The following is an 18,446-nucleotide window of genomic DNA, read 5'->3' on the forward strand; positions in this document are numbered from 1 at the left end:
ATCTCAATCCCAGTAATTTCCTCCTTTCAGGATAATACGCAGACAAGTGTTTTACAAGGCTACAGACTTCAATTTCGCTGTGATTTCTGAGTATTTAGTGGCCTTCCAGCTTTGGTTACTTTGTCAGATTTATTTTAGTAGTTATTAAACACTTACTAAAACTAAAACCTGGTACTAGACATGAAAAATAGAGAAATTTCAGTTTTAGGGCACACCAGACAATTAAGCTTAAATAGCTAAGCAAGAAACACACAAACCACTGACTAGGGGTTGGTAAGTGGAAAGGAGAGTCAGGGTGTAGAATCAGATGTCTGGGTGTAGGAAAGGGAGATGACATTTAGGTTGGACATCACAGGAGAACAAAAGAAGGGAACTCACACACAGGATACTGCCTGTGTGTAAGAAAATACGTCCATAAGTCACTGGGAGAAGATGACATTTTGAAGCTATCAAGAACTAAGGCCACACACACACACAAATGACTAAGTTCTGGAAAGAAGAAAAAAAGGAATTTGTTTTTGCTCTGAAGAGGGAAGAGGGAAAGAAGGAAGGGAACGAGCAAGAAAATGAGGGAAGAGAGGAAGAAATGAGAAAGGAAGGAAAAGGAGGAGGCAGGAAAGAAGCTAGGGCAATATGTAATTGTGAGGAGGTGACGGGCTTTTGAGAAGGAGGATAGCTATTATTAAGCAATCTAAAGATACTGTCTTCTTGTGAGGAAAAACTGAGTTTCTCATTTGAGTCTACATCATGCTTTATAAAAACAAGATACTGAGATGATTCGTAATGATTCATAATGTGAATTAATTTAGGAGAAACAAAAAACAACATGACAGTGAGAAGATAAGCTTCTAGAAACTTGCAGAAATCTTGGAGTGAGCTTCAGGCAAAGCAGAAATGGGAGTTCCAGATCATCTGATTTAGCCCTGCTGGAATGAAATACTCCAGCTGCCGTCTAGATGTCACTCACAGCGACACAGGAGAAAACTGGGGTCCAGCATGCTAAGGAAGTTTTCCAGGGTCACATAATCAGTTGGTGGTGAGATTTAGGCTAGTGTCATTTGCAAAGTCCTCTTAGGTGGGAGTACTCAGGGTTCTTCAAAGCACAGGTTCTGGAGTCAGACAGCATAGATTCAAATGCCGGCCCTGTCACCAGCATTTGTATAATGTGACCTTGGACACATTATACCTTTCTGTCGTTCAGTTTCTTCATCACCAAAATAAGAAAAAGTACAATGATCACATATTGTTGAAAGAATAAATAAGTTAATACATCTCAATAACAAGTTCACAATCTCTTATTCACAATTCTGAAATCTAAAAACTCTGAAGACCAAAAGTTTTCTCGTAAGTTTTAGTAAATTATTTGGTGGCAAAACCTGACCTGAACCTATCTGTTATCTTTACTCCATTTGATGAGATGCAGCAATATTAACATGCTTGGTTGCAGGTGCTTCCTCAGACCCTGAAGAGGGAGTTATACAATATATAGCACAAGCAATATATTTACTCTCTAAAATCTGACAAAAATTCTGATTTCCAAAGCACATATGGCCTCAAGGCTTTCAGATAAAGAATTGTGAACCTGCCCTTGGAACAGTATTTGCTACATTTCTAGAGTAAAAGATAAATTGCCCATGCTCATTGTAGCCTGGAGGGCTCACACAATGCTACCAATCCCAAAGCCCATTTTGTAGAGAGGATGAATTGAGAGAGAAGGGATGCAAAGCTCAATACAGCCAGTCACAACTCTTTTTCTGCTGCTCATATAAACATGGTATTCTGGCTGGAAAGCAGTCTAAGCCTCTTGAAATAATCTAAAGCACTCAGTACTGGGCATCAATATGTATAACATACATAAAAATCAGCCAACAAGTACTCTTGCAGCACATACTGTATGCTCAGCACTGTAAAGATACTACATGGTCCTTCTATGCTTACCATGGAAATGAGGAAGACAAGCATGCAGTCAGAAAACAAAGAAAATTGTACACAATAATGTGCTAAACTGCAGTGGCATAGGCTAGATGCTGAGATCAAAAGGGAAGGAATACTTTATGGAAGAGGAAGGATTAGCTGAAGGCACTTTATTATTAGTTACATGATCTTGGGAAACATAGTCTCTGTGAGCCTCAGTCTTCACATCTGTAAAAGAGGCTTGTTGTGAGGGCAATATTTTATGTACAGTGCCAGATACATAAGTAGTGAATATTAGTTTTCCCTGTCAACTGGCTCTTGAAGAAAGGTAAAGGCTCATGAGTGAGAATGACCATGAAATATGTGTCCTTACTACAGTACAAACTATGTGTTGAGAGAATTATGGGAAATCAACCTGGAATGGTGAGGCTGATTTCCCATAATGGAGTGGCACATGGATGGGCAGAGGTATTTTAGAAAGTCTTGCCTTGAAGTGATAAGAAATAGGGAACTGTGGATGACATTTAAGGAAAGAATAACATAAGAGCAACGCTAAAAATTACTTTCTAGAATGTAGAGGATCAGGAGAGAACCAGGAGCCAGCTAAGTGTCTATAATAGCAATCCATTGCAGCACCTGGCCTTTTGTTGGTGGAGTAGGTGAGTAGACGTGACATCTTCAGACTAGAGAAAACAACAAACAACTCCTTGTTTGTAGCATAGCCATTTACCATCTTAATAAAGTCTGTTTCATTGCAACCTGATAGGCAAGCGCTTGGGACAAATAAAAGCTCAAAATTCTTTACCTAGTCCTCAAAAAGACTTACATACATGCACAGACTCAGCTGGGCTGAGTAGTGTGGCAGATGAAAAATAGGGCATTTTCTAAACATAGCACTAATTCTTTTGGCAGTTCAGAATAGCTAGGGCTAGGCAGTAGCCCAGGGTCTCAGGTGTCAGAGAAATGTATTCTGCCCTCCTAAGATAATCAAGGTCAAGGCAGCCTCTGCAGCTACGTACAACTTTTCCTTCTCCTGCTCTGTTACTCTGTCCTGTTCAGAGTGCACTTCTGGGTTGCAGGGACACAATGACTGTCATGTTATGTGGGGACTTACCTCAGCCAGTGGACTAACATGAGAAACCTGTTCTTAGCACATGGCTCCCAGATAGGCAACAACACGGGCAAGACGCACACACCATGTTTTATTTGTGCGAATGAAATCACACAATCAAAACTCAGTGTTTTGGAAAGTTGGGTGATTTTTTCCCCGTCGTATGTAACACATGTGGCTTACTATGCATTCCTCAAGTCTTCAAGTCTCCTTGATGACAAAGCGCTGCTTGACGCAACTATCAAACTGACATAACATCTCACAGGTATTCTTAAAAATTTTTTAAATACAAGTTAACTGATCTTGTCCCACTTGTGCAGTAAAACAAATGTCTCTCTTTTGTTTGTCTGTGCATTATGGTTATAGACGGCCTTAAATTCAAATAAACCAATCAACCCACCCCTACTACCCACCTGGGGCCATAAAACACTCCTCTCCCTCAACTGGCTATCTACTCAATTTTTAAAAATCTCCATCTACAGCCCTCTTTATAGTCACAGATGAGTAATCTATTTTTATTCTCTAACTTTATAGAACAGTAAAATTAAGCAAGTAAAAAGAATAACCAATAAAGGATTGCCATTTATTTTAAGTAAAGATATAAATGTAACAGACTATCCTCCCAAATCACTATTATTTCAAAAAAGGACTTAGTTTTTTTTAGAAAAGAGCATACTTTCAGAACAAAGGTCTCTAATAATCAATTTATCTTTTTTTAACAAGGATATTATATTATCATTATTTTTACCACTTGAATGTAGAATAATTTTTGTCAAGAATTGACCATATTTGGGAGCTGATGATCTACTCTCCAGACACTATTTAGCCCCCTGAAAACTGGCTCTTCCTAACTCCAGAATCTGTTCTTACAGAAACCCATTAATGACTAATTATCAAATCCAAAAGACATTCTTCAGCCCTTCCTCAGTCTCTCTGCAACATGCGTCTGGATCATTTTTCGACAGAAGTTATCATTACATGTTGGGTTTCCCATACTTCTGGTTGTTCCTGTTTCCTTTGCACCTTGCCTACCCACTAAACAGGTAGGCCCTAGGATTCCATCTCTGGACTTCTTTTCTTGCTGTATTCTTTCCTTAAAGCTTAATCCATGCATATCTAAACACTGGTGAATTCCTAAATCCATTTCTAGCCCAGTTCTTTTTCCTGAGCACCATATCGATATCCGCAATTGCCTCTGGACATCTTTACTATCTCACAGACAAGCAGACATTCAAAATATTAGTGATCTCCTCATTCCATACAAGGTACACTTTTTTGTCCTGTCTCACTGAATAAGAACACCAACCACCCAAACTGACTTCGAATATTTACTCTTCCTTAGTTTTCTCATCCAATTAGCAACGAAATTTCACTGTTTATAAATATTTCTAAAATCCATCTCTTTCTCACATTCCCACTGTCTTAGTTGAAGCACCAGTCTCTTAACTGTACTACTTTAAAGACTTCTTGAGGTTTTTACACAGAAACAAGGCCCTGGCACAATATTTTGCAAATGCAATTTTCTGAGAATTAAGATCCACAAATCTAAGGAAGGTCAAGAACCATGGTCCTTGCACACTTAATAAGAACCAGGTGAAAATTTAAAAAACAAACAAAAACCAAAAACAAACAAAAAACCTGGTGCCAAATCTTTCCCTCCCATTCACTTACAGGTCGTCTTGACTTAAAATGGAACATAGGATTTTGGGGTTTAATATTTGCAAAGTTGCACAAGGGAAGTATTTGTAGTACTAGTAATGTTATTCTTAAGCTGAGTGCTGGTTAAATAGGTGGTTAGTAGTGAAAACTAAGAGCTGAACACTTCAAATATGTGCCCTTTTAACACACACAGCATACTTAAATATGAAATAGTACCACAGAATTTTAGGCAGAATAGTCTCCTTGGCATGAAAACTCTTGATCTGCCCTTACGGAAGGGCAGCCTTATCTCCTCTCATATTCCCAATTCATCAAGAAATCAGGAGTTCAATTTGTAGCTACCAGTTATCTCACAATTCCCCTGCCTTCAGATACTATTCATCTTCCCTGGTGCTCATCTTTTAGCCTCATCTTGAGCATCCTCCTCTTGATTTAACTTTTTCCTTCCCTTTTCTTCTAGATACTTCATTTCCCTCTCTAGAGCCCTCTGCATACTTTTTATAATTTTCTTGGGAAACAGAAATGGACACTTAATTGTTTTTAAAAAAATAAATTTTTATATAAAAATGGCCATACTGCCCAAAGTAATTTATAAATTCAATGCTATTCCCATCAAGCTACCATTGACTTTTATTACAGAACTAGAAAAAAACTACTTTAAATTTCATATGGAACCAAAAAAGACCCCACATAGCCAAGACAATCCTAAGCAAAAAGAACAAAGCTGGAGGCATCACACTACCTGACTTCAAACTATGCTACAAGGCTACAGTAAACAAAACAGCACGGTACTGGTACCAAAACAGATACATAGACCAATGGAACAGAAGAGGCCTCAGAAATAACACCACACATCTACAACCATCTCATCTTTGACAAACCTGACAAAAACAAGCAATGGGTAAAGGATTCCCTATTTAATAAATGGTCCTGGGAAAACCAGCTAGCCATATGCAGAAAGTGGAAACAGGACCCCTTTCTTACACCTTATACAAATATTAGCTCAAGATGGAATAAAGATTTAAATGTAAGACCTAAAACCATAAAAACCCTAGAAGAAAACTTAGGCAATACCATTTAGAACATAGGCATGGGCAAAGACTTCATGACTAAAACAGCAAAAGCAACTGCAACAAAAGCCAACATTGACAAATGGGCTTTAATGAAACTAAAGAGCTTCTGCACAGCAAAAGAAACTAGCATCAGAGTGAACAGGCAGCCTACAGAATGGAAGAAAATTTCTGCAACAGCACCATGCAAAATGGCACCATGGCACATGTATACCTATGTAACAAACCTGCACGTTCTGCGCATGTATCCCAGAACTTAAAGTACAATTTTAAAAAAATGATTTTTCAGGTGGCTATTTTTTTTATAAGCAATGATTTGTACATGCAGTCAAGAATTGTTAACTGTTACTGGAGTTCTGAGTTGTCCAAGGATCTTAAAATTATGAAATTTCCATAAATTCCAGATTCATGTCCAAGGATATTAAAAATTATGTAGGAATACCTCATATAAACATGGGTCAAACTACTATGAGGGCAACAGCAGCCAGTGCTTCTGCTATGGAAGATAACCATACAAGAAACTGATGTGACTTCAAGAAAAAGCAAAGAATTGTGTTTCAGTGTACATGCAGTGAAAACATACATGATAGATTTTAAAATACTGAGAACAGGTCTAAGAACCTCATTAGTTGAGATCCTGATCTGGGAACTGGTGTAAAATAAGTACAACTGGGAAGATCCAGGGCAGGATAATTTTATAGACGAGTCAGGTGCAGTATGTTGTTTTTTATACTTTTCCTTGTACTACAGTTTTTAAATGTCAGCTGTATAGTAACTATGAGTATCTAATTTGAATAAGGGAGTGCACAAAGATATGTATCTTTCTATACATGTATCATAATCTCCACACTCACATGCAGGTACACACATAAAGAGATAGGAAGATGAAAGGCTAGAGGTAATTTTTAGAATGACTGAGGTACAGGAAAAAGGGAGGGGTCATTTGCTCAAACTACTAGGAAGCTGGAATTACAGAATTCTGGTAATTTGGAATTCTATACTCAGAAACTAAAGAACCTGGGCTTAATTGAGCTACTCCAGAAAAGGTTAACTAGTCACACACAGAACGAATGAGAGCAATTTCCTTCCTATCTTTGATTCTAATTTTAAAAATACAGTAATACGTTTCACAGAATTGGTTTTACACTCAAGTAACAACTCTTACACAAAGCAAAAAACAAAACAAGTTTTAATGGTTAAAACAGGTGAAGTAATAGGTTTATAATAACCATTAACTAAGGGAAGCCCTAGAACAAGAAATAAGAATTTTTAATTGCATGCAAAACCTAGTTATCATAAAAACCAATGCAATACCAAAATATCTCAGCTTCCTAGCATAGACTCCAGGTCTTTTCATTTCCAATTCTTGGCAATCAAAATATGTACACTTTTATATGCACCTGGTTGTGGAGGAATAAGCTCATTCACATAGGACTACAAATATCTTTCACAGGTAGGAGGGCACAAAAGAACGGTATCTTCCTCCACTTTTTTGGGTCCATCTTGAGAAACAAAAAAGGCACTCCCAAAGGTTCCTTGGTAACACCTGTTAGGTTTCTTAATTACTAACATAATCTTTACATGTAAGGTTAATGGTCCACTCATTTTATAGATCTGGGAACCATCAGGCATTGGAACTGCCTTTAACTCACATGCCAAACAACTGGCTTACTTAAACAAGGACAAAAACTGTATATTGATTTCAAAAACATTTGGGCTTTGTTTCCTTGACAACTTATATATGCTTAATCACTGGACTTTGGCATGCAGAGCCAAACATATCATGGAACTGAAAGAACCACAATATGAGATGGTGACAGAAGACTCTTTGAATCATTATTCTCAGTTTTCCAATATCAGCTGCTCCAGCTCCCTTATAGTAATCCTACTTTGTCCCTCAGAGCATCCATGCTCTGAACCTAGGTTTAATCTCTCTGCTGATTAAAGATACTTAGATAAATTACTAAGTCTCTATGATCATCAAACAAAGAGTAAGGGAAGTCAGATGCTCTTGGGCAGTTGTCCACTATTCACAGAATCTTTAGAAACCATTTGTCTGAGGCCAAGGAGAATTTGCTTTATCACCAAATTTGACCCACGTTGAGCCATACTAAAACTGCACTTGGGTAACTAGTTTCAAATCAAATTGAGCTTATGTATCGCTCTACATTTATTGCATCCATGCTGTGTGCAATTTCTGATGCTGAATAAGAGAAATGCGGCAATTAAAGGCTTCACCACAAGCATCACATTCATGGGTTTCTTGGGTTTTCACTTCTGCATGCATCTTCTGATGGTTGACAAGACTGCGCTGTTGACTGAAACTTTTGTCGCACTTCTCACACTTATAAGGTTTCTCTCCTGTGTGTATTCTCTGATGCTGAATAAGACCCGAGTTCCGGCTAAAGGCCTTTCCACATTCATCACATTTATGGGGTTTATTACCTGTGTGAACACCCTGATGTCGAATAAGATTACAAAGTTGACTAAAGCTTTTTCCACACTGTCTGCACAGATAGGGTCTCTCACCAGTGTGGATTCTCTGATGTTCAATAAGAAATGAGCTCCGGCTGAAGCTTTTCCCACAGACAGTACATAGATAGGGTTTTTCACCAGTGTGGATTCTTTGATGTTGTACAAGATGAGCACTAACACTAAAAGTTTTCCCACATTCATCACATTTATAAGATTTCTCCTTAGGGTAGACTTCCTGCTGTATAACAAGACTGCAATTTGGATCAAAACTTTCCTTAGTTTCATTGTATGGATAAGTCTTCTCCCTGGTGTGAATTCTCTGATGCTGAATAAGACCTGAGCTTCTACTAAAGGCTTTCCCACATTCCTCACATTTATGGGGCTTGTCTCCTGTGTGAATTCTCTGATGACGAGTAAGGTTGCAAAGCTGACTGAAACTTTTCCCACACTCTTTGCATTGATAAGGTCTTTCACCAGTATGGATCCTCTGATGTTCAATAAGGAATGAGCTCCGACTGAAACTTTTTCCACACTCAATACAAAGAAAAGGCTTCTCGCCAGTGTGAATTTTTTGGTGTTGTATAAGGTATGTGCTTAATCGAAAGGCTTTCCCACATTCACCACATTTATGGGGTCTTTCCCCAGTGTGAATTCTTTGATGCTCAACAAGCAATGAATTTCGACTAAAGCTCTTCTTACATTTGGTACAGTGATAAGGTTTCTCACCAGTGTGAGTTCTTTGATGCTCAATAAGGTGTGATTTCCAACTGAAGGCTTTCCCACAGTCACTACATTTATGGGGTTTCTCACCTGTATGAATCCTTTGATGTTTAACAAGGCTCCTTCTCTGGCTGAAGCTCTGTTTACACTGATTACACTGATAGGGTCTTTCTCCAGTGTGGATTCTCTGATGTCTAATAAGGGTTGAGCTCACACTAAAGGTTTTTCCACAGTAATTACACTCATAGGGCCTTTCCCCAGTGTGAATTCTCTGATGTTCAATAACAAATGAACTGCGGCTAAAACTTTTCCCACATTCATTGCACTGAAAAGGTTTCTCACCAGTATGGACCCTTTGATGTTGAATGAAATGGGCCTTGCGGACAAAACCCTTTCCACATTCTTCACATTTATGGCATTTCTCTTCTGAGTTTGGTCTTTTACGGATAATGTTAGTGTTTTCTCTGAACATTCTCTGTTCCTGGGTCAAAGATTCCCTTGGTATTTCCCATAAGAAGATTCCTCTTTGTTTATCTAACCTACCAACAAGTTCAAAGGTTTCTCTACCCATAGGATCCTGGTCAATTTCACTTTTGATTCTTGTAACTATTACACTCTGTGGTTCCACTTCTTCCTCAATTTCTTCAATTTCTTGTTTTACGGTTGGCTCCTCATCCTTATCTCTGTTCAAAACATCTGGAATAATAAACAGGAAATACAAAGATCAATCAAGGTCTTTGAAGCAAAGAGAAACAAAGTAAAATGGGCAAACAAAGAAACAAATCAAGTCAAGGTGGGATTAATCAGTCTATCAAGGAAAACAGGGTAGGATGAAAAAAAATCCCCACTAAGTTCAGGAAAATTTAGGATGAAAAAACATTATTGGAGTATGATCAGACCAAATAATTAACAGAAAGGACCAGATGCTAATGGCCAGCCATAGTGGCTCATGCCTGTAATCCTAGCATTTTGGGAGAGTGTGGTGGGAGGATCACTTGAGCTCAGGAGTTTGAGACCAGCCTGGGCAACAGTGAGACTTCATCTCTACAAAAAAAAAAAAATTTTTTTTAATTAGCCAGGCATGGTGGCGCACACCTGTAGTCCCAGCTACTCAGGTAGCTGAGGTGCAAGGATTGATCACTTAAATCCAACAGGTTGAGGCTGCAGCAAGCCATGTTTGCATCACTGCACACCAGCCTAGGCAATACAGTGAGACCTAATCTCAAAAAAATAAAAATAAAAATAAAAAAAGATGCTAAGAAGAATAAAAGACAAAGATCCAGGGGAAACAATAATTCATTTATTAACAAGCATTTACTCACTGCCCATCAAAAGCACTCCAGAAACATTGTAATCAGCCAGGATTCAGAGATAAGACATGAAGCCCCCCCGCCTCCATCAAATGGAATGGATGTTAAGTAAAAAATGGGGAAAGAAAATAATATGATAAAGAAAATATTAAGTAAAAAGCAGTTCCTGTATAAAGAGACAAAATGGCTTTTAAAAACAATAATAAAGGGTTAGGTGACAGAGAGTCTATGATATCGGGATGCAGAATATAAGTATTAAGAAACATGGTCAGAGTTCGTGGGAGCAACAACCAAAAAGGGCAGTCTGTGGTAGCTTATGACTTCACCAACCACAAATCATACCTCAAGTACAAGTGATTCTAAACTCTCTAACAATATAAGACCCAAGGTTCACCATCCTGTTCCAACTGAGAGGCTGCATGACATCTGAGAAATGAAAAGCTTGGATGTGTTGAAGAAAAGACAGCCCAGTGGTCTATCATATAACAGAGTGGTATACAGTACATTTAGGCCTGCTTCTGACATCTTCCTGATTTTTCATCTCCTGCTGGAATAGATATTAGATAATTCCACTAGAAGATTCAATAATGACCAAATTTATATGTGGCCCTAAACAAGCTCCTTTTTCATACATCCTCTTTTCTCTCAATTTTTTTGTGGAGTCATCTTTGAATTTTCTATTTGCTTACTTCAAACTAGTCATTATTTTATTCTAAAATAACCTTCTCCTATCCCTCTAAGAAACTACTAGAAATTTTATTTCTTCTAAGGCTACATATAGTGTCCCCTCTCAAATTTGTTTTCGGTGGGCTGTATTTTCTTTCACATAATGAAAAAACATGAAAGAACTCCCTAAACTTTCTGTCCTCTACCTATAAAATTATCTGCCAATGGTATGTAAAGATATATCTGATTCTTATGCAAAGCTAATCCATCCACCCCTTATCGATTCCACTCACCTCTGGGCATTTGCTTAATTATCCTCTGCCTTTCCTCTTTCTTCAATATACACTCTCTATTGACACTTTTCTACCATTACATAAATACGTCCAATTTTATCTTGAACTTGAAATTGTTCTCTTTATGAAAGCCAAATATTGAAACAAAATCTTAACACCAAGGTTTTCTATTTCTTAGGTTTTCCATGCCCAACCTCTTCCTATTCAATCTATTCTGCAACCTATGGCAAAATCTGGTTTCTGTTTCCAGCATCTAGAGAAACTTCCCATTAGATTACCAAAAAAAAAAGGGCTTTTTTTTTTTTTTTTTTTTGGACAGAGTTTTGCTCTTGTTGCCCAGGCTGGAGTGCAATGGAGCGATCTTGGCTCACTACAACCGCCACCTTCCAGGTTCAAGCGATTCTCCTGCCTCAGCCTCCCGAATAGCTGGGATTACAGGCATGTGCCACCATGTCTGGCTAATTTTTTTTGCATTTTTAGTAGAGATGGCGTTTCACCATGTTGGCCAAGCTGGTCTCAAACTCTGACCTCAGGTGATCCACCCACCTCAGCTTCCCAAAGTGCTCGGATTACAGGAGTGAGCCACCATGCCCGGCCTAAAACGGGCGTTTTTCAGTCCTTATGTTATTCAGCAGCATCTAACACTGTTGACCACCCCAATTTCTTGACATTATCTGTTTTTGGTTTCTACGCTATTACATTCTTTTATTTCATTCCCTACTTCTTTGGCCTTTTCTGATAAATTTCCCTCATTTATTTCTTTTCCTTTGTCAACTGATTTTTGTTATTGTTACCCACATTTACATCCTTACTTGTTCTATATATATACCCTCCAGATATCTCCAGTTAAATGCCGCACAAAGGGCTCACAATTAACATGGTCATCATCATCTGCTCTCATGCCTTTCCCCACCTTTAATTATCTCCTGAAAGGCACCATCATCCATTACCCTACAGTCTCAAAGCAGAAATCATCCTGTATTTCTCCCTTCTTATTGTTAATCAATCATCCAAATCCTGGATTTATCTTTAGCACTTACCTTTTAACCCTCACAATCATGTAGCTGCCTTACAATCTTTGGCTCCAGTCTTCAGACTACCAACACATTATATCTGCCTTACTGATTCGAGAAGAGATCTCTATAAAACAGAATTCTACCATGTCATCACCTGTAGATTTAGCAGCTCCCCATCACCTTTAGGATCGAATCAAGCTCTTTGCTCTGATACAACTCTTCATGACACAGTCTCTGAGCCTCAAGTCGTGTTCCTACCTACTTTATCATACTTTATATAGGCAAATTGTTTGCGTTACACTCTTTCATGTCTTATCTTTACATGTCTCATTTACTAAATGTCCCTCAACACTGTTTACCTGGCAAACTTTTGGTTGCACTTTAAGATTCAAAGCAATCTTTAAGTTTAAAGCAACAGTTTCTCTACAAAGCCTTTACTAAGTCCGCTAGACAGATCTAGGTGTTCTATTTTTTTATTACCAGCCCTCGTCCATAACTCTATTATTGCTATGATTATACTGCATTTTTTTAACTGTTTATTATTTGCCTCTTCCACTGGATTGTAAATTCTTTGTGAGAAGGCAGTCTCTTCAGAGTATTTGTTCAGTTTCATTAGCTGGATTAGTGGATACTGTTCCATCAATTTCATTCAAATGAGTAAGACAAAATTTTCATTACTTGAAGATAATATGAATGTATACCTAAAATTCCTGAAATAGGCAAATGAAAATATAATCATAACAAGATTAAAAAGCTTGTTCTTAGTACAAAAAAAGTTAGTAAATATTATACAGAAATGATAAACTCTTCACAATAGTAACAAAAAAAATAAAACCTAGGAATAAACATAAGAAATGTGTAAGATCCATAAAAATATTCCATACAATTTTTCTGAAAGACAAAAGGATACAGTTAAACAGAGTTAACCACATGGCTAAAGAGATTCAATATTATAAGGATCTCAATTCCTTTCAATCTATGAAACTAATCACATTCCAATCAAAAATCATTTATGAATCAATAAAAAAGTCAATACTTCTAAACTTTAGAAGAAGGCAGACGAGTGAAGTACATCCTGAAAAAGATTATTAAAGAATGACTTATATTACCAGACACAAAATATAATATATTGTTAAAGCAAATAAAACAATGACACTGGCATAAAAATAAATAGGTCAACAGGATAGGCAGGTGAAGAAAACAAGTGTAAGGCTTCCACACAGAGCAGCCTTGAAATGACTATCCATTAGATCTGGGCTTGGTAATGCTTATGCAGTATCTTCCCATCCTGTGCTCATAGCCAATTTTTCTACATAGATAGTTGAATCAAAGTAGGTTTCACCAAAGAACCTCGAATTAAAACTGAAGTCACTAGTTATTCTGAAGGTAGCTAGAATTGTAACCTATCAAACCAGAAGCCAAAAGGACAGAAGTATGTGAACATATGAGGAAAGACTAAATTGTCAAGGAGAAAAAAAGAGATAAGACAGTATTACAGACTGAATGTTTGTGTTCTCACCAAATTCCTATGGTGAACCCCTAATCCACAATGTGATGGTATTTGGAGGTGGGGCCTTTGGGAAGTAATTAAATTTAGATGAGTTCATGATGGTGGGGCCCCCATGATGGGATTAGTATTCTTATAAAAAGAGGAACAAAGACCAGAATGTTTGCACTCTCTCTCTCTCTCCCCTCTTCCGCCATGTGAAGACACAGTAAGAAGGTGGCAATCTGTAAGTCATTGCGGAAAGAGTCATTAAAATTGAAGATGTCAAAGATCTGAGAAATTAAGCTATCAACCGTATCATCGATATAGCTATTAAAGGTTTTTTTTTTTATTTTTAATAAGCTTCAACAAGAAAAGTATGAATGAAAAGCCAAAACTATAAAGCTAGATGAGAGTTGCATTATGAAAAGCAGTTAAGATGAAGTACAATAGAATACTACATTGCAACAGTAGAGTAATAGTGATCTCTTATCAAGGGAGCTCTCACCAAGGGGATGGAGATAGGGTCTATTGAGGAGGATGAAAAGACTGTGAGAGGATAAATGATGAATGATGGAAAGCTGTATTTAAGCTGCAATAAAGAAGACAGCCTACAAGTACAAGATCATCTATGGGCACACTGTCACACCTTGTCCATATGGTATTTACATGCGGGCACTTACTTGGTTCTATCAACCAGAATACCATATGTATGGATAAGCTGGCAGTGACTGAGAGACAACATGGCATATTAAAACACACACACACACACACACACACACATCAGCAGCTGATATGGCTGAAGACTAAAGTAGTGTGCAGGAGAAAACAAGTGAGGCAAGAAAGATAGGCAGAGGCTATACTTGGAAGGTCCTATATGATAAGAAATTAAGATTTTTATCCTTTAAGCTATCAGGAAACATCAGAAGTTTTACACAGTTAACTAATACAAAATCACTTTGGTGGCAGTAGAGAGAATATATTTTAAAAAAGGAGACTAGTGGCAAGGGGGTAGTTTAGGGGTTAATGCAATAATCCAGTTAAGAGATACTAAGTCTGAAATTAACTGTACTTAGTCATACAAATATTTAAGAAGCATATAATATAGGCCTGGCTCTGTGCTAAGTGCTGGAGAAATCAAATGAAACAGGTATATTTACCATCCTCACAGTAATCAGTGAGGTTAGGAAAGTAACACATATAGAATGATTGTAGTATAGTATAATAAATTCAATAGCAGGAGTATATACAAAGTAAAACAATGAAAGGAGTGCTTAACTCTGGAGAGAAGGCCCTTGATTTTATTGGATTGAAACTTGCCAGGTTTGAGTTACTCATGTGGTCTTCAAAAGATGACTAGGAATTTGAAACTCAACAGAGAAGACGATGACAACAATATAAGTCAACATTTATATTGTTCTTACTACATGTTAGTGTGTTAAGTGTTTTACATATATTAATTTAGTTAATGCTCACAGTAACCCTATGAGGTAGGTGCTATTATTATTTCCATTTTATAAAAAAAATAAACTGAGGCAAAGAGAGGTTAAATCACTATAGTCACCAGGCTAAGTAAGTGGTGGAGCCAGGATTTAAACCTAGGCAGTTAGGCTCCACATTACCACATTACCTTTCTTAGGTGGAAATAAAGATTTGGGCCAGGCACAGTGGCTCATGCCTACAATTCCAGCAATTTGGGAGGCCAAGGTGGGTGGATCATCTGAGATCAGGAGCTCGAGACTAGCCCGGCCAAGACAGTGAAACCCCTTCTTTACTAAAAATACAAAAATTAGGTGGGTGTGGTGGTGCACACCTGTTTATCTCAGCTACTCAGGAGGCTGAGGCAGGAGAATCTCTTGAACCCAGGAGGTGGAGGCTGCAGTGAGCTGAGGTCACACCACTGCACTACAGCCTGGGCAATAGAATGAGGCTACGTCCTAAAAAAAAATTGGGACTTTTCTTCACAGAGTGGTAGCTGATGGCCTGAGTGTAGGTAAGGTCCCCCAGGGAAAGAGTACAGACTGAGGGGAAGTCTAAGAATGCAAGCCAATGGAGGGAAACAATAAAGACTTTCACATGTTCATAGAGCAGTAGAATAAAATAAGGTGAGATGATGAGAGCAGCTTTAAGTGTGCAGATAAGAGGCAGAGAAGTTGAGAGTTCGTGCTTATTGGCCCCTATTTTCTCTGAGAAACAGGTAAACTTCACTATTGAATGATGGATAAGCTTTTGGAATATCACTAAAAAGAACAGGGCAGTGAGCATATCAAGGACAAAAAATATTGCTAAGATATAAAAACCCCAGTGGAGACTAGAAGAAAAAGGCCATACTTATATACAGGCCATACTTATATACATCAATCTTTTTGGTTAGAGAATTTCTCCTGCTATGGTTAGCAATTCGGGTAGGAAAGAGGGAAAGGTGCATTTTATAACAAACACAGGATTTGAAGTTTGCAGAATGGGTAGAGAATAATAACAGGCTGGCAGGTGAGCTTGCTGGTCATTAGATGGGGAGACAAGCCCAGAGAGGATGGACACCTTGGTGAAAAAACAGAGACATCAAGGGACAGGAAACATCGTTAATAATGAGTGGGTTTAGGTGGAAAGGAGTAGTAAAGATAGAGAAGTTGTAGTATGCTCCACAAGGGGAGAAAGCCTCTCTGTTTTGGTTACCCTCGTCTAGTTAGTAAATAAACTTCCATTGCCGAATAACTGGTCAGAGAATAGGGTATTGGGATTTACGATTTGCCTGTTATGACAAAATTGCTATGATCAATGATGTAAGGTGCTGGGTGAAAATGGAAAGCAGGGTCCCTGAAGTAAGACTCGCTGAGGCTGAAGTATTAACTAGGTCATCCATGGCATGAGTTAAAATAGATATGAAACATGTGACAAAGTTATGTGTGAAGGACCAAACAAAAAGTTGACAGATAGTAAAAAGGACTTGAGTGGAAAAAGCAAGACTGCTGAGACCTCAAAGAAGGAGAGATTTTGTTTGAAGGTGGAAAACTAATGCTTTGAGGACAGCATTTAAAAGCTGAGTGAACAATAACTTCCCCCTTTCAACACTGAGACAAAGGATGGGGAAGGAGGCGGATGTGGGAGAATAAGCGGCCCCCACTTGAAAAACTGCCAGAGAAACGTTGTCCTTGGGAAAGTGCCAGATTTCAGTTAAGGCCAGGAGGTAAGGAACATTATGTGAAGACGAACAGGGGCTCCAGAAGGCAGAGTGAAAAGGGGTGGGAGGAAAGCTGTGGGAGGATGAGCCAGGACGGAAAGTACAGAACAATATGGGAATGAGATTACGAAGACAGGATGCCCGAAAGGCTTGCAGTTTGGTCACTTCAAGGAAGCTAGGGATGAGAGGTATGGAAACAATTAATAGCTAAAAGGTTTGAATCAGAACTTTGGAACTAAGCAGTTTTGGTACTGGTTTCCGTCCAAATATTCTGTTAGTCTGATTTCTCTCTACCTTCTTAGATATTTTAATTAGAGAAACAGCAGATTCTTACCCAGTGAGACCAGGTTTCCATAATTCTCCATCATGACATCTTTATACAGGCTTCTCTGAGCTGGGTCCAGATAATCCCACTCCTCCTGGGTAAAAAACACAGCCACATCCTCAAATGTCAGCAACCCCTGAAATAGTATGATTTCTGTAGTCAGTTCCTGTTGTCTCAAGGACAATTCTACCACTAAAAGTGGCAGAGGCAATCACTTATCGGTGCCAAATAGGCTGGGAGGAACATGATAACTGAAAGTTTCATATGTTGCCCAATTCTGGGAACGAACTGTAACTGACAGACATCTCAAACTAGAAAGGACCTATGGATAAGGCTTTTCTGATGTATTATGCCCTAACAGTTTAATTTTAGTAAACTGCCCCAAGGCCTCTCCAAGCTTCCCTCACCTCACTGCCTACTTCAATTTTCCATTTGCACTGGCTTCTGACTATTCAATTCAATTCCTTGAGGTTCTCTAAGCGTGTACCTTGGGGTCCAGGCACTGTGCCAGGAACAGAAGACACAAGGGAAGGTCAAAAATGGTGCTTCACCTGAAGAACTCACAAATGAGAGAGCTAGTCTGGAGCATTATTTATTTTCTCTGGCCGATTTATCAAGTCTCTCTAGAAAAAGAAAAAGAAAAAAAAAGGGGGGAGCCAATGGGCAGTTTGTTCGCGAACCGCAACCCAGCGCACTAGTGGGGAGTTCCTTGCAAGGCGCTGGCCCTAAAGAGGCCGTCAGGGGGTTGGTGGGGGGCCCGGGGAGAAAGCAGTGGTGCGGCCTAGCTGGGGTAGTGACGAGACAACCGGGATCCCCGAGGGGTGCTTACTTACCTTTGACTCCGGCGGGGGGCTCGGGGAAGCCATCTCCCAGGCAGAGAATAGGGGCAGGAATTGGGGGCGGCCTCACGGAAAGGAGCCTCTAGTGAGGCCTACCCGGCTGCTGGAAATTAGGCTCGACGAAAACAAGGATCCCTGGCTGGGTCTGGCCAGTGCCTGCCTCGGCCCCCAGGCGGTCACGACCCCAACAGCGTATCAGACGCGATCCCTGGCTGTCCCCCAACCCCGAACCCCAACCCCTACTCCTGCCTGGTTACGCAGCCTTTCAGGCCTTGCTAGAGCCTCCTCCCCGCTGCCAGTTCCTCCTCCTTTCAGCCAAGTAGCGCTATGACCGCCCGCCCCCGGACCAGAAGGCGTCACCCAGATCGTTCCCGGGGCCCC

The 18,446-nt window shown here is 39.1% G+C and overlaps 1 protein-coding gene across 9 annotated transcripts; it reads right to left on the reverse strand.

Moving 5' to 3' along the window:
• Positions 1-6,920: 6,920 nt before the first annotated feature.
• ZNF189 (zinc finger protein 189) lies at positions 6,921-18,398 on the reverse strand. Of its 9 annotated transcripts, none has more exons than XM_010374149.2 (4): positions 18,060-18,398; positions 17,714-17,849; positions 17,236-17,320; positions 6,921-9,645 (listed from the first exon to the last, which is right to left on the reverse strand). In XM_010374149.2, the coding sequence occupies exons 3-4, from the start codon at positions 17,267-17,269 to the stop codon at positions 7,925-7,927; spliced, it is 1,755 nt and encodes a 584-aa protein (XP_010372451.1). In that variant the 5' UTR covers positions 17,270-17,320; positions 17,714-17,849; positions 18,060-18,398; the 3' UTR covers positions 6,921-7,924. The 9 variants fall into 9 exon arrangements, with proteins under 9 accessions (XP_010372451.1, XP_030776057.1, XP_030776055.1 ...); XM_030920197.1 differs by having other exon boundaries at positions 17,778-17,849; positions 18,060-18,358; XM_030920195.1 differs by having other exon boundaries at positions 17,236-17,362; positions 17,778-17,849; positions 18,060-18,358.
• Between the last annotated feature and the right edge of the window lie 48 nt (positions 18,399-18,446).

Source organism: Rhinopithecus roxellana, chromosome 16, assembly GCF_007565055.1.
Source record: "Rhinopithecus roxellana isolate Shanxi Qingling chromosome 16, ASM756505v1, whole genome shotgun sequence".
In the NCBI taxonomy this organism is placed as follows: domain Eukaryota; kingdom Metazoa; phylum Chordata; class Mammalia; order Primates; family Cercopithecidae; genus Rhinopithecus; species Rhinopithecus roxellana.

Coding starts and splice junctions, on each gene's coding strand:
- ZNF189 (XM_010374147.2), bottom strand. CDS start 18,092: ATGGCTTCCCCGAGCCCCCCGCCGGAGTCAAAG. Junction 17,363..18,059: donor GCCCCCCGCCGGAGTCAAAG/GTAAGTAAGCAC, acceptor ATACTATTTCAG/GGGTTGCTGACATTTGAGGA. Junction 9,646..17,235: donor TGGAAACCTGGTCTCACTGG/GTAAGAATCTGC, acceptor TTATTATTCCAG/ATGTTTTGAACAGAGATAAG.